Genomic DNA, 21,015 nt, shown 5'->3' with positions numbered 1-21,015 from the left:
AACTCCACTCAGTGAGAGTCTGTGAAAACTCCACTCAGTGAGAGTCTGAAAACTCCACTCAGTGAGAGTCTGTGTAAACTCCACTCAGTGAGAGTCTGTGAAAACTCCACTCAGTGAGAGTCTGTGAAAACTCCACTCAGTGAGAGTCTGTGTAAACTCCACTCAGTGAGAGTCTGTGAAAACTCCACTCAGTGAGAGTCTGTGAAAACTCCACTCAGTGAGAGTCTGTGTAAACTCCACTCAGTGAGAGTCTGTGAAAACTCCACTCAGTGAGAGTCTGTGAAAACTCCACTCAGTGAGAGTCTGTGTAAACTCCACTCAGTGAGAGTCTGTGTAAACTCCACTCAGTGAGAGTCTGTGAAAACTCCACTCAGTGAGAGTCTGTGTACCTATTCATGAGTCCTGCAGTAATTATACAATTGTAACTGTAACTATATTTCATACTAAGGGTTAATCAATCAAGGTTGCCAGATATCACTTTCAGTACAACTGAAACAGGTGGTGTTATCCATTGTCTGAGACATCATTCAAAACCAAACAAACTGTAGCTGTGAGTGTTACACTGTAACATTCTGTCTGACCTACAGCTATCATTGATACATGTTTATACACACTTACAATGACATTTCCACAAAGCGACAGAGTCAAAGGGAAAAAAATAACAGGTTCAATAATACTAATATTGTGTACACTGTACTTTCCACACAACTTTGATCTTGGTTGTACCTATTTCAACTGTATTTACAGACATTTATGTTCACCTGGTCATCCAAACTCATCAGCATCCCACAATTTCCTGACAAATGCTAAATTATGTTGACGGTTTATTCACAGTTTATTACATACTGATGTACACTGTACAATCAATGACTAGTTGACAGGCAATCCAGCTAGAAGAACTGACTCATTTCCAGTAAAGGTTTGATGTGTTTTCCAGTAGATTTAAGTGGCACAATCCTATCTGGTAACCTTTTTACTAAAGTGACAATACTTTAATCTGATTTTTGAATATTGTGTGAATACTAAGAAGTAACAACAGTTAAGGTAACAAGAAAGAGAATACAGCTTAAAGATAAACATGGCAATGTGATAATCTCTTGAATATATTATGGAAGTTCTGAATTTCCTTTTTACTCAATTTTGAGGTAAAAATTCTAATTTTTCCATTTTAAAATATTTCTCATTTTAGATATCATATTTGGAATAAAAATTACAAAGTACTGATTTGTAGGAATAGAACTTTCAGGATTGGCTACATTTTCCCGTTCAGAAAGTCAGTGATCATCTGTAGAGCTTGTCCTGGTCGCCATTGAGGTACCATGTGACCTGATCCCTTCACTGTCACAAATGTAATGTTTTGAAATTGGTGATAGAATCCAGCCACTTGGTCACTGTAAATCCATGGCTGTCTTGTCTGTACCTCCTGTGTCAGGACGAAAAAACCACAATCTGAATCAGTATTTTTTTATCTAAGAGTGGTAATTTAGGGCTGTATTCTGGTTTTAGAATACATCTGTTATGCATCAGTGGCTGTATTATGATTTGAGAACACCTGTTATGAATCTGACTATATGCAAATGAGTGCAACAGAATACAGGCTTACCAGAAGTTCATAATGTCTATTCCTGTAGCCAAACTAGCAATAGGTGTTTGAAAAAATTATTGGACAGGTAGAAACCTGACCTCTATCAAACAATATTGACTTGATTTATTTGCTTAAATTACAGGAAGAGTATACATTCCTTGTTTTGGTGCTCACCTTTCTATTCAGTGACTCCACAAACCACTGATCACCAAGGAAATTACAGGCCATATCAGTATCACCATTATAGACTAAAACTCTGTACATTTCAGATGACAACAGTGACTGAAACTGGTCGTACATGGTATCGTAATTACGTTGGTAGTTCTCACTTACTTCGTCACTGAAACAGAAAAAATATGTAAATAAATACGTACTTACAAATTCAACAATAAAGATACCATCACGCACATTCTGTCATCCTTTGGCTTGGTTCTGCAACCTTCCAGTCAAAAATCTTGTACAAAAATTACACCTGTTATGCATCTGGTTGTATGCAAATGAGGTTCATCAAATACCAGTCAACCAGAAGTGCAAATCTCAGTTTTCCTTTGCATATTTCAAACAAATGCTGCTGTTCTACGGTATTATGCCAGAGCAAAAATTAGTCACAACATTGAAAGCATTTTGAGTTTACATATATTGAGATCATCCATTGTTCAAACCATACTCAAGCCAAGTTATTGTCTTTGAACAGAAAATATGGATTAAATACCCTAGTCATTCTATGACATGACTCCTGTGTCTACTTCATTGGTTTTACAGACTTGGAAATATGAGCCAAAACATTCCAAAGTGCCATTATTTTTTTGTTTTTTTCATAAATTATGCTTAAGAAGGTATTTTTATATTATATTATTCTCCAATATTTTTCTTCATTCAGCTGAAAAATATTTGTGACTCATCTTGTAACTCGTAGTGACAAGGCCCTAGTAGGTCACAAGTCTGATATTTTCCTTGGCTGAGTGAAGAAAACTATGGGGGAATAATAACTATTGTTTGTGGGGTGTTATGTACATTTAAACTATCACTAACCTGCAGACTTGCCATGTTTGTACTGTTTCTGGAATATGTAGTGCCTTCCGTACAGAGTCCATGTTTAGATAGTTGGTTTCTGCTGTTGTATTAACACAGTCAATAACTCCATGGAGTCTGTTCTTCAGTGTTTTAATTTTCTGCAAAATGAACCAAACGGCATAATAACAGGTGTGTTAACTTTTATTTCACAAACCATGCTATTATAACGCTGACTTTATGATTGTGTTCCATGTACAACATACTTTTGTAACAGATATGGTGAAAACTGGTAACTTATATGCTTCTTTTTCTGTACATTCAATCATAATTTTGGTAAATATGGTGATATGACAGGCTTAGATATCATGGGACAAATGAAGTTGCCTTGGTGTGTTACTCATAGGACAAGATATTGTTAACACAAACGGTGACACTAAAGGTAGACACAACTGAACTCTTGACTCTACTGATAAGTGAAAATGAATGAAACCAACACATTGTCTGTCATTCAACATTTAAGTTTTTATTTAAACATACTAAATGCATCACAAGGTGTTTTTCCCTTCAAGTTTGAAATGCCTGACAACTCGTTTTATGCTATATTGTGTAACTGTCCTTTCTCCAGTAAATTTAATTTGAAAATGGACAGAAATAAAACCCACTATCTTACTTTGTTTGGATTCCACTTTGGAGCCTGGAAATGATAGAATCTGAACATGTTCCGGAAAGCAGTTCTGAATCTGTGGAGATGTGGAGGAATACCGCCATCACAGTCCAAATAGAGAGCATATTCATTCAAACCAATATCAAAGATGATGTGGTTAACTTGATTAAGCTGAACAGAGATAGATAATGCCATGAAAATATACAAATACATGTATGTATGTATGTATGTATTAACCAGTACATGTTAATTGTGAATACATGCTCAGGTTTCTCAAAATTTTATGTAAAAACTGAAAATTAATAACATTTTCGCTAAGTTCAATAAGCTTTACTTTGTAAAATTTAATACGAATAGAATTCCTCAGATTATACTGTGTGTTTATTTTATCAAGAAATAATTATTCAGAAAAAATTTGTTTGGTTTTTTTTAATAAAGAAACCAACAATTGTTGTTTACATTGCCCATACATACTATTTGAAAATTTAAGAATTGACAAAGCAGTCTAGAATGGGAACGTTGTAAAAGTTCACAACTTACTCCAATCTGACAGTTCTGATCTGTGTTGTTATGGAAATTACAAATTCCTTGATTGCAGCAATAGTCATTTAGATTGGTCCACAAACTGAAATGGAGAATAGTGATGGCACAATTGTTATACAATGGGAGTAATCTTTGAAATCTATGAAAATGATTTCATTGTACGTGTCATATATTGCATACATGTTATGATTATAGCATTTATTATTTTATCTATTTACTCACTCACTCACTCACTCATTCATTTATTCATTTATGTAGTCAGTCAGTCAGTCAGTGTGTCCACTAGTGCAAGGCCAAGTTTTGTATAAATACTATAATAAACTCATTAACTTTTTTTTTTTAATTGTGAATTAATTGACACATACTTTTGGGGACAGGGTCAAACATCATATTTTGGCCCTTCACCAGAAATGGCTGTGCATCAGTCACACATCAAACTGAAGTAGAATGCACTCTGGTAGCCTATACCTGTAGGCTTGAAGAACTAACACTACTAGTACTATGTATTTCAGCTATGCTAACTGACATTTTGATTTTTGTAATTTTTGCTTGTACTTGGCAAAGCACGCTTTTTGGCTAGCACTCTGGTGATCATGATGATGAACAATATGACTGTATGTATTACCACTGAAACACAGTCATCTACACCTCATTCTTATTTTGGCATTCCTTTATTTTCAATACATTTCCCTCATGATTTCGTAAATTAAAAAAAATAATTCTCAATTGTTTGCTTTTTGAAACCTAACAACAAAATAATTTATCTAAATCACACGTAAAAAAATCAAGAATTCCATACTTACTCGTCTCCAAAAAGACCATGATAGTAAGCAAAGTAAACTATTGAGTTGTCATTTAGTTCAGCACTTACATAACCATTACCAACTGCTAGACCCTGTAAATAGATACTAGAATTATTATACCATATCCTAAATCCCAACCATTCAATTTGTACATACAATTGTTAGGTCTGTGTTGTGATTGGTCACTTGATTTTTGTCATGTGACAGTCACATGTCACAGGTCAAGGCAGGTCACATGACATTTCACAATTTGTTGATAGTATGCCAATGTGGAGGTAAAACATAAACAATCCTTTAAATTCCTTTCCCTCTCATTGTACAAAATTTACGACAATTCACATCCATACATTATCGATACAAATATATTCTTGTGTGTTTGAGGGTTTCTATGGAACCACAGATTTTTTCTCAGTTTCTAAAGATTTTTTCCACATTTGTTCAATGAGAACAAAGTCCAATCAATAGAAATGATGTCTATGTCTTTTCAGTTCAAAGGTCAACATATGTATTATTTACTTTTGAAGTTTCTTTTTAGTCAAGAAAACTGCAAATTTAAACTGTCTAATTACCTTGAAATTAATGGTTGCATTGCCTTTCATAATTCGGACAGACAATGTTGGTACATAAATACCACCATAACTTTCACCTGTCACATAGAATGAATTGTTGACAAACTCGGGAAATTTGACAAAGAAAGATTGCAGTGCAGCATAGTTATCTAGAGATACCTGCAAAATAATATGCATATTGAGAGGATAATTTGCATAATCACACAATGTTGGTACATAAATACTGCAATACCTTTTACTTGTCAAGTAGAATGAATTGTTGGCAAATGCTGGAATTTGACAAAGAAAGACTGCATAGTAAGTTAGAGATACCTGCAAATAATATATATATTGATAGGGTAATTTGCATGAATTATAATATTTTGTTTTAGCAAAAATGTGCATATAAATAGGGTAATTTGCATAGATCTTATTTTTTCATTTTAATATTTTCCCAATGCATTCGTACTTGTTTTCAAATACTTTACAAAGCTTTTGATACTGAAAACAAAATTTGATTTTATCAAATGATGTAAACATCACCATCCATAAACAAAATGCTTACCTGGTCATCTGATGTTGTGTAGTTTTTATCATCTGAATAGGAAAATCCTACACCTGCTGGTGCTTCTAAAATCAGAACATTAGCAACTTTGTTCCAGCTGAATTCGTTCTCATATAGAGTTGTGCCATCATCATTCACCTGTGAAAATTTAAAAAAGTCTGTAAAAATCAACTTTGAAAAAAAGAGGTTGTTGACCTTAGAATTAGTAATTCTCCTTTCCTTAAACCTCAGATACCTTCAAAATAAATCAAAAGATAAGTGAGAAATACAAAAAAATTCAAATATTGTCATGGGTAATAATCATGGAGTTGAAGGTATATGTTATAAATTTTTCCAATGCATGTCTTACTTTGACAAACATAAATATTAATAAGCTAATTTGCATAACATGTTTCTCGGCAACCCAAAGGTTCTCAATTTTACAATATATTACATAAATACAAAAGATTTAAAAATATCCAAATTGCTTTTGAATTGATGAGGAGTGAAATACAGTTTGATGTAACCTGTGTTGTGAACTGAAGGATTTTTGCCACAAACAATGTGACAAAACGTAGAGGATGTGGTTATTTCTATCAATTTACAATTAAATTTCCAGCTTTCTACTATCATATAACTATGCCTTTGTTTTGGCAGAGACACTGTGGTAAATGGTATGTCAATTCCTGCAAGATGACCCCCTCCCCCCCCAAAAAAAAAACCAACAACAACCAACAACAACAAAAACCAAAAACCAGAAAAAAAAAGAAAAAAAAACCTTACAGGAAACCCAAAAAATGACATCACAGGTATAAGTGCAATGGGGCTTCTTTACAAGATTTCAAAGTTGAACTAAATTATACCAAGGTGCTATTTTATCACTAAAAGTGTACTACAGGCAGAAATAAGTCTGACTGGACTTTTTCACAATAATGAAACATTATCGACCACTCTAAAATTCGAAGTAGGGGGTGTGTCTGTTGACAGAGCGATCAAATCAGGACTCGAAGTCATATTTATGTCTGGATACACAGCAACCAGTTCAGCCATTTTATGTACAAACACAATCCCCTGTCTTTAAACATCGATATCGAGTCTGAAAAAAATTAGATGTAAAACTTCGAAAATCTGTTTTTCAGTAAAATATTTCAGACGCTTACATGAAAAGGTCCAAGTTCAGAAAGGAATCCGTCTAGAGAACTACATCCTGGTCCTCCATTCACCCACAATAACAACGGGTCCTTGGATGGATTACCTTGTGATTCTACGAACCTATATCAAATAAACTCCATTTACACAGATACGTCGCCTTTAAGAAATTGTGGTAATTATGAAGGGCAATGCGACCAAAAAATGCAACTGGGATAAAATCAATAAATATATTGTGATACGATGCACTTCACTAGTGTTATATAGTAAGCCTAATACAGGCTATACATCATGTACACTTTTTTTGTAAGTAAATTTATGGATATCCCAGTACGAAATACTAGCAACTGTGTTACTACAGCCTGTAACTATTTTAGAAAATTCGTATTGAACATGATTCAATGTAAACCGTAAAAGTAGTACAATTATAATTGTCATTGTTTTGAGTTCTAAACATGTAATATACTATAAATTCATATAACTTTTGATTGATTTGTCACCAATGTAATGCCTTGCCTTACCAATAGTGCAATTTCCTTGTTCCAGTTGCGTTCAGAAAACCCGAGTATTGTTTAAACGTGGGTTGCTGTTTTAAACCAGGAAGAGACTTGATCTCGTCTGGGTTATCCGCACACAAAATTCCAAGACTCCCTGCAAATAGGACAAGACTCAGTAAAGTACCTATGTTTGCCATGTCTGCAGACTAAATGTATGCTAGTCCTGCTTACAGACGCTAGACGGTGCACGGGTCTATATTACTGACTTGACTCTAATAGGAGGGACAATTGTCAGAATCGAGTCCCGGATTACTCCGTATGCAAGCAGGACTACATGTATGCATGCCTACATATAAGGTTACGAGGAACTCGTGATCGTCACTCGGGTCATCTAAGGTCAAATGTATATGGTGTGAAAGGTGGGTCATAAAAAACATACATCAGTGTCATCAAAGTTTGTGTTTGTCACACGTAGCCTGGACTGGCTTCGATAGCACTAATGATAAAATAGGTGGCGCACGTACCACAAAATACCAACGTATTGGTCCAACGTCACGACTTTGAGTTCAGACGAGGAGTTGAATTTAAAGTGGCACAAGCTTCGGAGTTTATAAGCTTTCTGCTTTACGTGAAAATATACTTACATAAACGTCGATTTACTATTCTCGTATAATGTCAACGCCGATACGTATCTTCTATATGACATCACAATGTGTGTTCTGGCAATCTTAGAACGGTTGATTGCACAGTAGTAGAGAGTTCCTGTATATTTTTTGATACGTATAACAAATTACGTCATCGGATCGCTTATAGGTTACTTATATCCGAATACCAGTGCATCAGTTAGTAGAATACTCTGAGTACCTTTAATATGCAGAAACAAACTACATCCCCAAAACATATAGGTATAGTCGATGTAAATAATAAATAATAAATTTTGAATTCTGTAATGATGTGAGTAATTGACCAACTTTTGGTGAATATCTTTGGTTCTTTGGTGAATAAAATGTCCCTCTTGCAACCTTGTCTACCACTAGCACTGTAGCTTGCTGACAGAGAAGAATATGGCAAAGTTTAATACTTCCACAGGACTCCAGGGAGATACGTTTACGATACAAAAAAAAATAACATTACCAAATTATATACTATCAATCGAGCATGAATCGTGTATGGAGAATACGCTTATTCGTAACAACATCAGTAATCTCTATTGTTCGACAGTTCGTATCTCCGTCACTGGTATATCCACAATCCATGCAACATTACGCGTCCCTGTGGGTCAGATGCAACCACAGTGTGAAGAGTTGAGTATAAAAACGAATGTACTGTGGGTTTTATCATTCTGACACTAGGTGGCGTATACGATATATCTGCGAAACATCGCAAATGTTCATGCCCGGCCCGGTTGTGTAAGACTTTTCAACCCTGAACAAATCAACGTGTGGAGTTGATAATGGTGTGTAAAGGAAGTTTTGTGTTCTGTATCATAGAAAAACACAAATTCCGGTCTTGTATCCGGAAATAAAGTGGTTGTTTTTCGATAAGTGCAGGTTGTAGACAACCCCCGGGAGATGGTAACCTTGCTCATGATAATATATCATGGATATATTATTGATAATTGATCTACTATAGATCCATGATAATATATAGGCTATACGCATATATAGTGCATATATCCAGAGCTATACACGAGCTAGCGTTGCATAAAATTATCTAAACAGATTGAATAACGGATTCATCGCAATAATGAAATGAAAAAACTTTGATGAAAAATGGCATTGAAATGACAGACAGGAATTTAATGGCATATCACTCATATGATAAGACTCAATTTTCCATTGTTTTTACAAATCCGCACAAATAAAAGAGAAACACCCATAACTTCAATTTTTGAGAAAGAACATGAACCTTTCCTTTTCTTTTGAAGGTCGACAGAAAATTTACTATATCTGCATACTTTTTTCTTTTTAATCTTTTAATCAATACCACTTTGAGATCAATATCAGGATGAGACCTGAACCACAGTATTGAAGTTATGCAATCAGATGTACAATGTTTTGTAATTTAAATTTGTACAGTTTGCAGCAGCAGTACAGTCTTCATTTCATTTCATTTCATCCCATACCCTTGGTATATACTTTGATGAGATTTACTAGTACAAGTCATCAAACTGACAGTAATGGTGAAATATTGCAGAATATTTTATGAAACAAACTTTAGTCTGAAACATACCTTTACAAAATAGTAGTTTTGTGTCGTATCCAGTGCTGAATACATTCGCATTTAATAGTTATTCTATGATAACCATTGGAACTTTGGATGTTTGATCATTATTTGGTCACTTTTTAGTCAACATTATATTTGCAGATCAACAGATTGGAATTTGTTCATTCACCATCTAGTCTGCACGTTTGAGGCAAGTTGCTACAAGTACAGGGTACATTAATTATTTTCCTTTGTGATAATTTTAATTTCTGTTGTAATAAGTGCATTCCTCTTTCAGGTAATTTCATAAAATTCATACACTTTCAGAACTCCAATCATACCCACATGACAACAGTTTCAAGGATTTTAATTTTTTTTTTTTATTTCTCCTCAATATATTACCGGCAACCATTCGTGCATACATATAATTGACAGTTTATTTGTGCAATTACCCCAAATCCATACATCATTCAAATTCATTTTGCAAATAAATATTTTGATTATTTGCAAGGTTTTGTATTTTCTCACTGTATCAATATTGTTCAATATGTGTGCAATATTTTCATACAAATATATACAGCCTGTATTCTATTGCCTTTGGTATTTGTCGACTTACATACAATGTAAATAGCTGGTAAATTACTGTAACTGAATAACTTGGTACATGTAAAATTGGTCTCCATATTCAAAAGATTATGTTACTATTTATTAGTGAACAAACAAGTATCAGGATGTAATGCATAACACCCATACCACCTAAGTAACGTCGTTTTCTCTGCTTGCACCATACCACCTTAGTAACGTTGTTTTCTCTGCTTGCGCCATACCACCTAAGTAACGTTGTTTTCTCTGCTTGCACCATACCACCTAAGCAATGTTGTTTTCTCTGCTTGCCACAATTGTTTATAGTATCCATATCGAGTGCAAAAGTATACTGTTTACATTGTTATCAGCTCTGTGTAGTTTGTTAGCTGACAATATCACTTACAAATTGACTTGTAGTTAGTAAAATCACATTCTGGTCTTAGAATCAAAACAATTTAAAACAGCAATATTTTACACTTGATGTTGGGTTGTCGGTGGTTAAGCAGTAAGCTCGTGTGCCTCTTACCACTGCAGTCGGGGTTTAAACACATCAAGAGGAGGCTGGGTTTGCTTAAAAATTTCCCAGATCTGTACATAAGTGTGATGTTCAGTTTGACCCTACTGTACCACACAGGTGTTCCTCGGGTACTATGGTTTCCTCCTGCTACGGTGCTCGGTGCCCAGGTGGCAACCACATTTGGGTATTTTAAGTATATACAGTATATAATGATTGTTATGTGAATTCTATAAATTATTGTGGAAAACAGTAGAAACACTTTACTTAGGATGTTATGAGTTGCATGTACCTGAACACCTGCGACTTGTATGATTTTACTTATCTTGACAGTGTAAAAAAGACAAAACATACATAACAACAATATGTTTATGAAATTCTAAATACACAAGTGATATGTCACTATTGTGAAAGACAGCAGACTTGTAGACTTAAAATCTGATTGCTCAACACTTTCCTATCTGTAAATATGATTGTATGAAATTTGTAAATTGTGTGCTTGTTAATCATTGCCAAAATTGTGAATTATTGTTGTAAAAATTCATTTAATTTATTCGAAAATATTCATTCGCTGAAATGTGCAGTGATATAACTGTTTAAAATAGTAATGTACTGGTGGTGTTTGTAAGTATTTTTCATAGCCATCCCTTCCACCATGACGGTACACTCTTGAGATACAAAAATAAAGATACTGTAAGTATGAACACATAAACCAGTTAAACATTTATGACAAACCTTCATGAAACTACAAAGTTGCTTTAAAAAATTGTAAAGATTCCCCAACAAAGAAAAGCTTAAGTTGTACAAAACCATTTTTTCATGAAAACGGTCTTCTGAAAAAATAGTCATATCTAACTTAAAAATGTTTCGACTTTTTCTCAAAAGGTATAAACTAAGTTTTTTTGTATCGTTATAGAGAAAGATGTTAGCACACTGACAGTATTGCCTGAGGCCGTTGCGTCAGTGCAGTAAGGTTGTATCTGCCTATACAAGTGCATAGCAGATACGACTTTACTGCACTGACGTGACGAGGTGTAATGAAGTACAACTCTTAAACTATGGAAATTATAGTTTGCTGTGGTAGAATCCTTTATGTAAATAAAACAACATAAAAATGTGTAAAATAACAAATGTAGGGTGGTGGCTTTATGCTTACACTGATAGCAGAGATTATATCACTATAAACTTTAATTTCCATAGTATTACCAGTAAAAGTAACTACATTTTCCCGTTCAGAAAGTCAGTGATCATCTGTAGAGCTTGTCCTGGTCGCCATTGAGGTACCATGTGACCTGATCCCTTCACTGTCACAAATGTAATGTTTTGAAATTGGTGATAGAATCCAGCCACTTGATTGTTGTAAGTCCATGGTTGCCTTGTTTGCACCTCCTGAAAGATTACAGAAATAGATTTGAGGAAAAGTCAAGTTAGACTTATTTCTGATTTAAATAAACTTGCACTGATTACTGCTATCAACTTAAATATGATTTTCGGTCATACTTCTCCAGGTATAATTATATAATTCCTCAATATTTTCCTTCATTCAGTCTGAAAATATTTGTGACCTAAAGGGTTTGTCACTATGTGTCTTCAACTCATAGTGACAAGGCCGCTTAAGTTACTCATATTTTCCTTGGCTGAATAGAGAAAATATTGGGGACAACATCTATAAATTGAAAGCATGGATGATGTTTTGGTATATTACATGAAATCATCAAAGATGGATGAAGACTAGAAATTAGAATTCTAGTGTCTGACAATTTACCTTCTTGTTCAATGACTCCACAAACCACTGGTCACCTAAGAAATTACAAGCCATGTCGGTATCACCATTGTACACCAGTGCTTTGTATTTTGTCAGTAGAGTTTGGTACTGGTTGAACATGTTGTCATAGTTACGGTGGTAGTTGGCTCCAACTTCATCACTACAAGAGAAAGGAATGGTGAAAAGTACAAAGATTTAATCGAGTACTCTTACAGACTCGGCAAATTATTTTACAAATTAGAACATTTTTTCACTATTAAACATCTATAGAAATTGTAAACTTTGATTCCTCATCAACTATAAAGAAATGAATTATTACAAAGGTTTCAACATCTCACATTATATAATCATTTCTCATTTTGATTCAAAGTTATTACACAATAAAAGAGTGATGTGTCATTATAAAGACAGGGTACAAGATGTTCAGGTTTGAAGATTTTTTTTGTTAAATCTTTTGAAAATTGCATTCAGAAGAATTTGCTCGTCTTCATTAGACCATCTCTATCAGTCTGATTACAATCTGGTGTACATATCAGCTTTTTGTTCACAATTACTTTTATTTTCTACTTGACTTTGTACTTCATACAACATGTTCACATTTTTATCTTGGTTGTTTTCCTATCTCTGACCATTTCTCATTACTGGTAATGGTCAAAAGTGGCTGTGTTCCGTTTAACCAATGACAACACATTTTACTGTGGTTCATTTGTATTTAATTGGATATACGCATGCACAAGCTTTGCGCATCACCATAAAAATTGGTCAGACCTACGGGTGGCGTGGAAGAAAAATATATAAAATAAACAATGATACAAGCAAAACTGAAGGCAATGATCGAACTGAGCAATTCACTGACCACTACATCATCTTTCAGTCACATTGCATTTATATGTACCTACCTACATATCTGCCATTGTGGTAATGAACTCTCTATGTGTAGAGCTTTCCTCACTGAGTCCTGGTTAAGGTACTTGGTAATGGCTGTAGCATCAATACATGGAGGGGTACCACCAAGACTTTTAGCATTAGCCTGATATTTGGATCCATTCATCTACAGAAGTAGAGTAAATATGCAATTTTTTTCCGTGGAAATATGTCCTGCTAGCATACTTGATGTGGTATCATATTACTATATTTAGCGACGGTGTAAGTTGTCAAAAACCATTGAACTGAATATGGCAGGTTGATTGGATGAGTAATTTACAAGTAGTATTTACTTTCCCCTTCAGCCAAAATAAAGTTCACATGATATGTCCTAAAGTGTTATTCCGCCATTGCTACTAGATAAACAAAATCTCTGTGAGCATCCCAGTCAATTTACAGGGGTTCCCATCAAAGTAATGGTTCAAGGTATGGACCATCTTACACTATCAGAAATATGTAGTCTTGTTTAGCCCTATCAGGCTTCTCAAATCATGAGAGTGGTGGTTGATAGGGAGGTATGACACATTGTATTTATTTTGAAATGAAAAATAGAGAAGAATCTCCCTCTATGAACTGAAACGTTTGTAACATTGTTTGGGCTTGTGGCCTTATTGGTCTGAAATAAACTGATTGATTGACTGATTGATTGATTGATTAAGACATTGTATCTAACAGACTACGATCATCTATGTTAGTTGTACCAGATTTCCTCCTCAACTACTGGCGTTCTCAAACCTTACCACAATATCAACGTGTCTTACTTGTCTTTGAAATAATGTCGCGTCACTCGTATGGAGGAAAGTTTTCAGTTTATGTCAAAATAATGGAAACCCTTCTAGTATTATGAAAAATGGGAACATTTTCTCTCCTCCTGTTGAGCCCAAAATCATATATGTTTTTGATACCAGAAAGTAGACTGACTCAGTGGTGATAATTCCTTGCATAGAAATATTAAAGGACTCATTTCTCCCCATCAACTAAAACAAATGTTGTGTTCTTTGATAGAAAGACACACTTATATACTCTTACCTTCATATTTGGTATCTCAAAGTTATAGAATCTGAAGATATTTTTGAAGTCTGCACGAAATCTTTGCATATGTGGTGGTATACCTCCAGCACAGTCCATATACAGAGAATACATATTTAAACCAATGTTATATAAGAAATGCTGTACCTGATCCAACTGTGGGTGAAAATGTGAAAAAAAAGGTCATGTCACAAACATGTCTGAAGTGAGTCCTGTTTTGTCCAAACTTAAAATTTTCTTGTCAGTACAAACAAATCACCCCAGTATAGAGAGGATTAGTTATGCTCATAGTTTTCCTTTGGAGTAGAACTTTGACGTAACGTTCTTTCGCTACAATGCTGTTACAGAATCTACAACCTTAGAATGAATACCATTCACTTTCCTTGTATGAAGTGAGCTAAGGGAGATTCTACACCCATGTAATGAATAGCAATGATGAGCAATACAATGACTTTGCTTGTATGAAATGAAAGATTCCATACAAAAAAGACAAAATTAGGAAAAAACAACATCAGTAACACAAAAACAATAGTGGATGCCTCTGATGTAGATTACTGTGACACTCTTATCAGCTTGTTTCTATCTGTGCAAAGTACTCGCATAGTAAATTATCTGCTTCTACATAGTAAACTGGACATTCAAGACTAAATCGACTTCTCAAGTATCAATAAACACAATTGGTTTGGTTTCCTAGTATTTCTACTCTGATCAATTACCGATGCTTATTACAGTCTGACATGAAACAAGTCACATTCCTGATTGCAACAAACAGCTAAAGTCAACGCTAATCATTCCGCTGCTGTATTGATGACAGTACAGCGACACTGATATTTGGAGAACTGTTGTAGCGGACTGTTTGTATCATGCATTTTATTTTCTAGAATCATCCAAATGAAGTTTTGATATGTGTGTAGTACTATACAAACAATGGTTCACCAATATACTAGTATTATGTACTTCTCACAATAGACTGTTGATCTTGCATGTGTTTTGCCTTCTTATAATAATAATAATCTTATTAATAATAATCTTTATTTATACTGGATAGTTCTTTAAGTGTATAAACACTTGTCTCCCAAGAAGTCCAGTGAGGGCCATCCCTCATGGGTTCAGTGTCAATGCAGAAGGAAACCAAAGTACCCTATGGTAAGTAGAGGGTGTCTGAAATTTATTCAAAGAGTAAGACTTACTGCAAGTACACAGTTCTGATCTGTGTTATTATAGAAATTACAAACTCCTTGTTTGCAGCAGAAGTCATTTAGATTGGTCCATAGACTGAAAATAAGAAAATAGAAGGTTAAGACTTTCGAACAAGATGCCCTCTGGTGGCAGCTTGGTGGAGGTCAAGAAATGTGAATTATGTCACATCCAATGTAATGCTTAAAGGTTCACCTCGGATTAGGATTAAGATTTAGGTGTAAAAAACAACTATGTAGCAGAGCTACAGAAAGTTGTACCAATACAAAAGAATTATCCTATTCTACTCCTTATGGTTCCACTGATACAGTGATAGGATATCACTAATGCAATGACCTGGGATTGAAACATACACAGCATGAAAAGGGTGGCAATCCCGGTTTTGTATACATGACGGTCACACAATGGAATTGCAACGATTCTGGATTCGCTGCAATTCCATAGTGTAACCATCATGTATATGGAACCGGAAAAAACCACCCTTTCATGCAGTGATAGCCCTTGAAAGGTGTATTTAGTACTAATACAACATCACAGCAAGTATATCAAATCTTATTGGCTTCTCACATCAAAGAAGGTTGACGACATAGTGGTTTTGTGTGACTTTAATATCATCATATACTAGATTTTAACTTGTGGAATATATTTCTGTCATTTCTCATGTTCCTTACTGAAAAACATCAAATGATGATGAAAATGCTAGGCTTTCACGCCAGTGACAGCAAAAATGATTAAATTGAATGTCCTGATATATTGCCTACTCTATGTTATTGAACTGTCCACTGGAGTTTTCATGAAATTGTTTCAATTCTTAGCCAGCATCTGATCTTATGTTCACATAAAACATGAACTTACTCATCTCCAAAGATGCCATGGTAGTAACCAAAATAGACAATTGAATTGTCATTCAATTCATAACTAGACATTCCATTGCCAACTGCAAAACCCTGTGAATGAAATGAAACAAGAGAAAAACATACATCAGAAACAAAGCAGTTCTTTCCCCCTTTTCTTTGGCCTTGCAAACCACTATTCTTACATCATATTTGTCACATGAGGATCTCATGATGTGCTTCTGATATGCAAATTTGATTCTCATATGCAGGAAATACCCAATGTCGTTAGCTTATCAAAGTGTTTTGGTAGTTATATTATAGTTGATTTCCAAGTAGCTTTATCATCATGCATGCAATCTGTCAATGAGAATGTCATCAGAATGCAAGACGAGACAAGAAAAATTTCTGTAGGCAAACTTCAAGATAACATCTTTTTGTAATTCTCACCTGTATCAAGAAATATTGCACATCATAGTTGTTATTTTTTATTTTATTTTTTTTTAATTTTTAATTTTTTTAAATTTTTTTTTTGGGGGTAGCAGCTAGTTGTGGATATTGCAAGTAAATACTGACACTAAGATCAGTGGATTAGTTTGGGTGGTAGGGAGCAGTGTGCTCTCTCTTGTGAATTATAAAAATATTTGTTGTGCGCCAAAGTGATAGAAATTGGGTTTTCTTGTGAGTCACCCCATAGTAAGAGATAGGGGATTACTAAATTTGGTGGGTCACATACACACCTAGGTAAGGAGGTAAAATCAACCTGAATTCCCAAATTGTTTTACATGTAACTAGATTTTCCACCAAAAATTTATAGTACAAGGTATGGAAATCTACTCAAATATTTACAAGACCCCCCCCCCCCCCCTTGATCCTGAGGTTCCAAAACCTTAGTAAAAACACATCACACTGAGCCCCTCTATGAGTATACTTAGATTATTATACCCAGATACAAATACAGATATAGATATTCAATGTATCTTTCCTCATTCATGCAAAGGAAGATAAAAGTGACCAAAGGGGCCTTGTCCTTTTGAGTCAAAGCTGAATAATGTCCAAACCTACTTGTCATGAGTATTTTTTAGCTAAACGAAGAAGGTATACGAGAATACTATACCACACCTGAAAAATCATGAAAAATAATGGCAATTTTTTTTTCATCCTGAAGCACACACAGAATAAATGACATAGATGTGTGTTGTTGTGACACAGAACGAGTATAAAATCTGTATATTCTGTTCAAACAGGTACAATTTGCTTTTGAATGGTATGATTAATGTCTACAAAGCTTTTAGCTTTAAAATATCCTGGCACATATTTTACAATTCTATAATTATACCATACAATGAACTACAAATAGTACTGAACAATACTCAATATGTCATAATTCATAGAAGCTATTTTAAACTTTATCTATAATCAGATTTTTACTCTTAGTCTTATATATCTTCTTCTTTATTACCTACTTTTTAAATTTTACATTTGTAGACAAAATAAAATAATACATGTTTTGAGGTAGGTAAAAGGAGACCAGAAAAATAGCTACTTGCTAATCAAGTCTGTCTCCTTAGCCACTGTACACAAAATTTATAAATAAATACATGACAAAGTATAAAGAGGGCAGTGAAAACAAACCTAAATATTTATGAAAAAATATATATATTGTGCATCTACATGAGTTGCAGTATATTCACTTCAGGTGAAGAAAATCTTTTAGTGAGTTACGAAAAACATTCCTTGATGATTTGGACCTAACATTAAGAGGTAAGTTGTTCCAGTGTATAGCTCCTGTGTATGACATTGCAAATTTACCCATTTCAGTGTTTATCCTTGAGATTGATTGATTACCTTAAAGTTGATGGTAGCATTTCCTTGCATGATTCTCATAGCTAATGTAGGTACATAGATACCGCCATAACTTTCACCTGTCACATAGAATGAATTGTTGGCAAATTCTGGAAATTTGACAAAGAAAGACTGCAGTGCCTGGTAATTATCTATTGATACCTGCAAAAGAAATGACACGCTGTTGGTCAAAGTGATTTTAGCTCTCGCTATCTCAACCAATGTACATTCAATCAAACTTATTTCCTTTCAACTACATTCATCTCTTCTATAACTTGAGATTTTGATAAATTGGCATTTTTTAAAGAAAATTTTGTGTAAACAAGAGTTTGAGAACATTGATACATGTATTGCTATTAACAGATGCATGCTCAGGAAGGAGAGTTGATTTTACTTGATTATTTAAGATTTTTCACTTTTGAAAGTTGGTATCTAATGTAAAATGTCAGTATCTCCATTATCCATTCATTATCAGATTTATCTGTGAGTAAGTAGTAAGACCTGAATATGTACTCCAAAGGTTGACAAATGAAAGTCAAGGAGGACAGTACTTCTTGTGTGCAGCAAGCCCTCCACAGTGCCTCTGGACATTATACAGTTAGTACAATTGCTAAAGGGTCTATCAGCTAAACTAGTGTATGGGAGCCCTAAATAATGAACTGACCCAAGTAATACACAGAGAGAGATTAATGTATATCAGATCTTAGTACTATGGTGGCTTTGAACTTGTTTAGGATCTATATGCATATACTGGCCATATACTATGCAGTCTTTGCACCTGAAGTTACTCCACACACTGTCTACAGTTATTCATTGTGTATTTAGGCAGAAACTGGCAGACCCAGACCCAAATGACACCTCAGTCCACTGTTTGACTATCATATCAAAAATACACCTTACCTGGTCATCTGATGTTGTGTAATTTTTATCAGCTGAATACGAAAATCCTACACCTGCTGGTGCTTCTAAAAACAGAACATTAGCAACTTTGTTCCAACTGAATACATTCTCATATAGAGTTGTACCATCATCGTTCACCTGTAATAAAAATAAATTTACCTTTACAGGGGAACGCCGCATCAGCAAGGAGAGGTACTTTCATAAACTATGGTTTCTGGAGTCAGTCATTTCATGATTTCACATAAATTCTGCTCAGTTGCCAAGAAACTCTAAATTTAAACTCTTTTTCAGCTCTATTTTCTTTCAGTGGTACACTACTGCATCATGGGACACATGCATATATATTAGATGAGCAATGAATATTCATGACTCCTAAGAGCTTAATTCCTTCAGATAAATAGTCACGAAGAACCATTGTTCATGTTTATGCAGATTTCAAATGAATTCTAGAAGGCAAAAAGTCATGTTTTAATAGTTAATTCAGCCAAATGAAAGAATAAAATGTTTTTCAGACTCTTACATGAAACGGTCCAAGTTCAGACAGAAATCCATCTAGAGAACTGCATCCTGGTCCTCCATTCAACCACAATAGTACTGGGTCCTTTGTTGGACTGTTTTGTGATTCTACAAACCTGCAAATTTAAAATCAGTCAACCACTTTGATGTTGAGTTGTACTCTTTATATATTTCATTTTGCAATATTATGCAATTATTACTCTGGTAGTTGAGCTTTCGATTTTCTAAGATAGACAAAAACTAAAACGATCATCGCAACATGTGGTAAGCTATTGAATGGATGTTGGTTCACTGACCCTACAATAAAGTAGGGTCTATGGATAGTCCCAATAGGTGTCTCTGAAAACTAGTTTATTTAGAGTTCTGTGAACTTGCAGTGCTGTTTTTGGGACTTCCAATGTCTTCATAATGTTGATCACAGACAGACGGGGTGATTAGAAACGCACAACAGAGGAACTAAACTGCTATCACCCACTTGTGTCACCTACCACATTGAAGAACAGTATATTTAGTTTGCGTCTCTCTTTACATGTAATAGTATCAGTAAACCGAAAGATGGATTACCAGTGTCGTATTTATGAGAAACCAGTTTTACACGTGTATTTGTAATTTACAAAGATCACAGTCGAGTCCTCTCCCCCAATGTGATAGCGGGATCTTGTAAAGATGAAAACTGTTGTTTTTCTTTATTAATATTAAAATGCGGCAAAATATTTCTCTTCAAAAATGGATAATTAAATGAAGGCTGAATTTTGTAAAAAAAATGTATCACCTTTCTTTACTTCAATCAAGAAATAAGAAAGATTTCGGAAAAAATAAACGAAAGAATAACGTTTTGATCTTGAAAGTAATTAGATTCATCATGTATTCCTGTTTCAATGTCACTGCAAAATAGTTATATTCACTTACATATTCATGATATGTTTTGTCTATCAATTCCACAACAATGAATACTGAGGATACGGGAAGGTTTGAGGGAAAAGGTTTGGACTAATTTACATGGGAAAAATTCTATATCTTACCAATAATGTAATTTCTTTGTACCAGTCGAATCAAGGTATCCTGAATAATGTTTGAATGATGGTTTCTTACTCAACCCAGGAAGTGACACAACTTCGTCGGAATTGGCTGCGTCTAAGGGACTGAAGCTTGCCAGGAGTATCAAAAAGCATATAATTGCCTTCCTATCAGCCATGTCTGTAGACACAGAACGGTTACAGACAAAGTTTGGAAACAAAACTTCACAGGGGATGGCTAGCACTGAACCTCTCTAGATAGGTACAGCTGTGAACAAATGTGAGTTTATCATGTGACTGACGATCTTTCACATGACTCACCGAAAATATACGAACACA

At 34.5% G+C, this 21,015-nt stretch overlaps 2 protein-coding genes across 2 annotated transcripts; both read right to left on the bottom strand.

Annotated features, from left to right (window-relative positions):
- Positions 1-258: 258 nt before the first annotated feature.
- LOC144437690 (lysosomal protective protein-like) lies at positions 259-7,573 on the bottom strand. The gene is made up of 10 exons (XM_078126695.1): positions 7,372-7,573; positions 6,862-6,973; positions 5,723-5,860; positions 5,179-5,337; positions 4,610-4,701; positions 3,804-3,888; positions 3,270-3,434; positions 2,618-2,757; positions 1,760-1,925; positions 259-1,423 (listed from the first exon to the last, which is right to left on the bottom strand). The coding sequence occupies exons 1-10, from the start codon at positions 7,542-7,544 to the stop codon at positions 1,253-1,255; spliced, it is 1,401 nt and encodes a 466-aa protein (XP_077982821.1). The 5' UTR covers positions 7,545-7,573; the 3' UTR covers positions 259-1,252.
- Positions 7,574-9,943: 2,370 nt separating this feature from the next.
- LOC144437201 (lysosomal protective protein-like) lies at positions 9,944-20,957 on the bottom strand. Its single transcript, XM_078126092.1, has 10 exons — positions 20,683-20,957; positions 19,665-19,776; positions 19,145-19,282; positions 18,248-18,406; positions 16,422-16,513; positions 15,560-15,644; positions 14,370-14,525; positions 13,316-13,467; positions 12,417-12,576; positions 9,944-12,040 (listed from the first exon to the last, which is right to left on the bottom strand). The coding sequence occupies exons 1-10, from the start codon at positions 20,853-20,855 to the stop codon at positions 11,870-11,872; spliced, it is 1,398 nt and encodes a 465-aa protein (XP_077982218.1). The 5' UTR covers positions 20,856-20,957; the 3' UTR covers positions 9,944-11,869.
- Positions 20,958-21,015: the final 58 nt, after the last annotated feature.

This window comes from Glandiceps talaboti, chromosome 7 (assembly GCF_964340395.1).
Source record: "Glandiceps talaboti chromosome 7, keGlaTala1.1, whole genome shotgun sequence".
Classification (NCBI taxonomy): Eukaryota; Metazoa; Hemichordata; class Enteropneusta; family Spengelidae; genus Glandiceps; species Glandiceps talaboti.
This window is presented reverse-complemented; position numbering and strand designations above follow the sequence as displayed.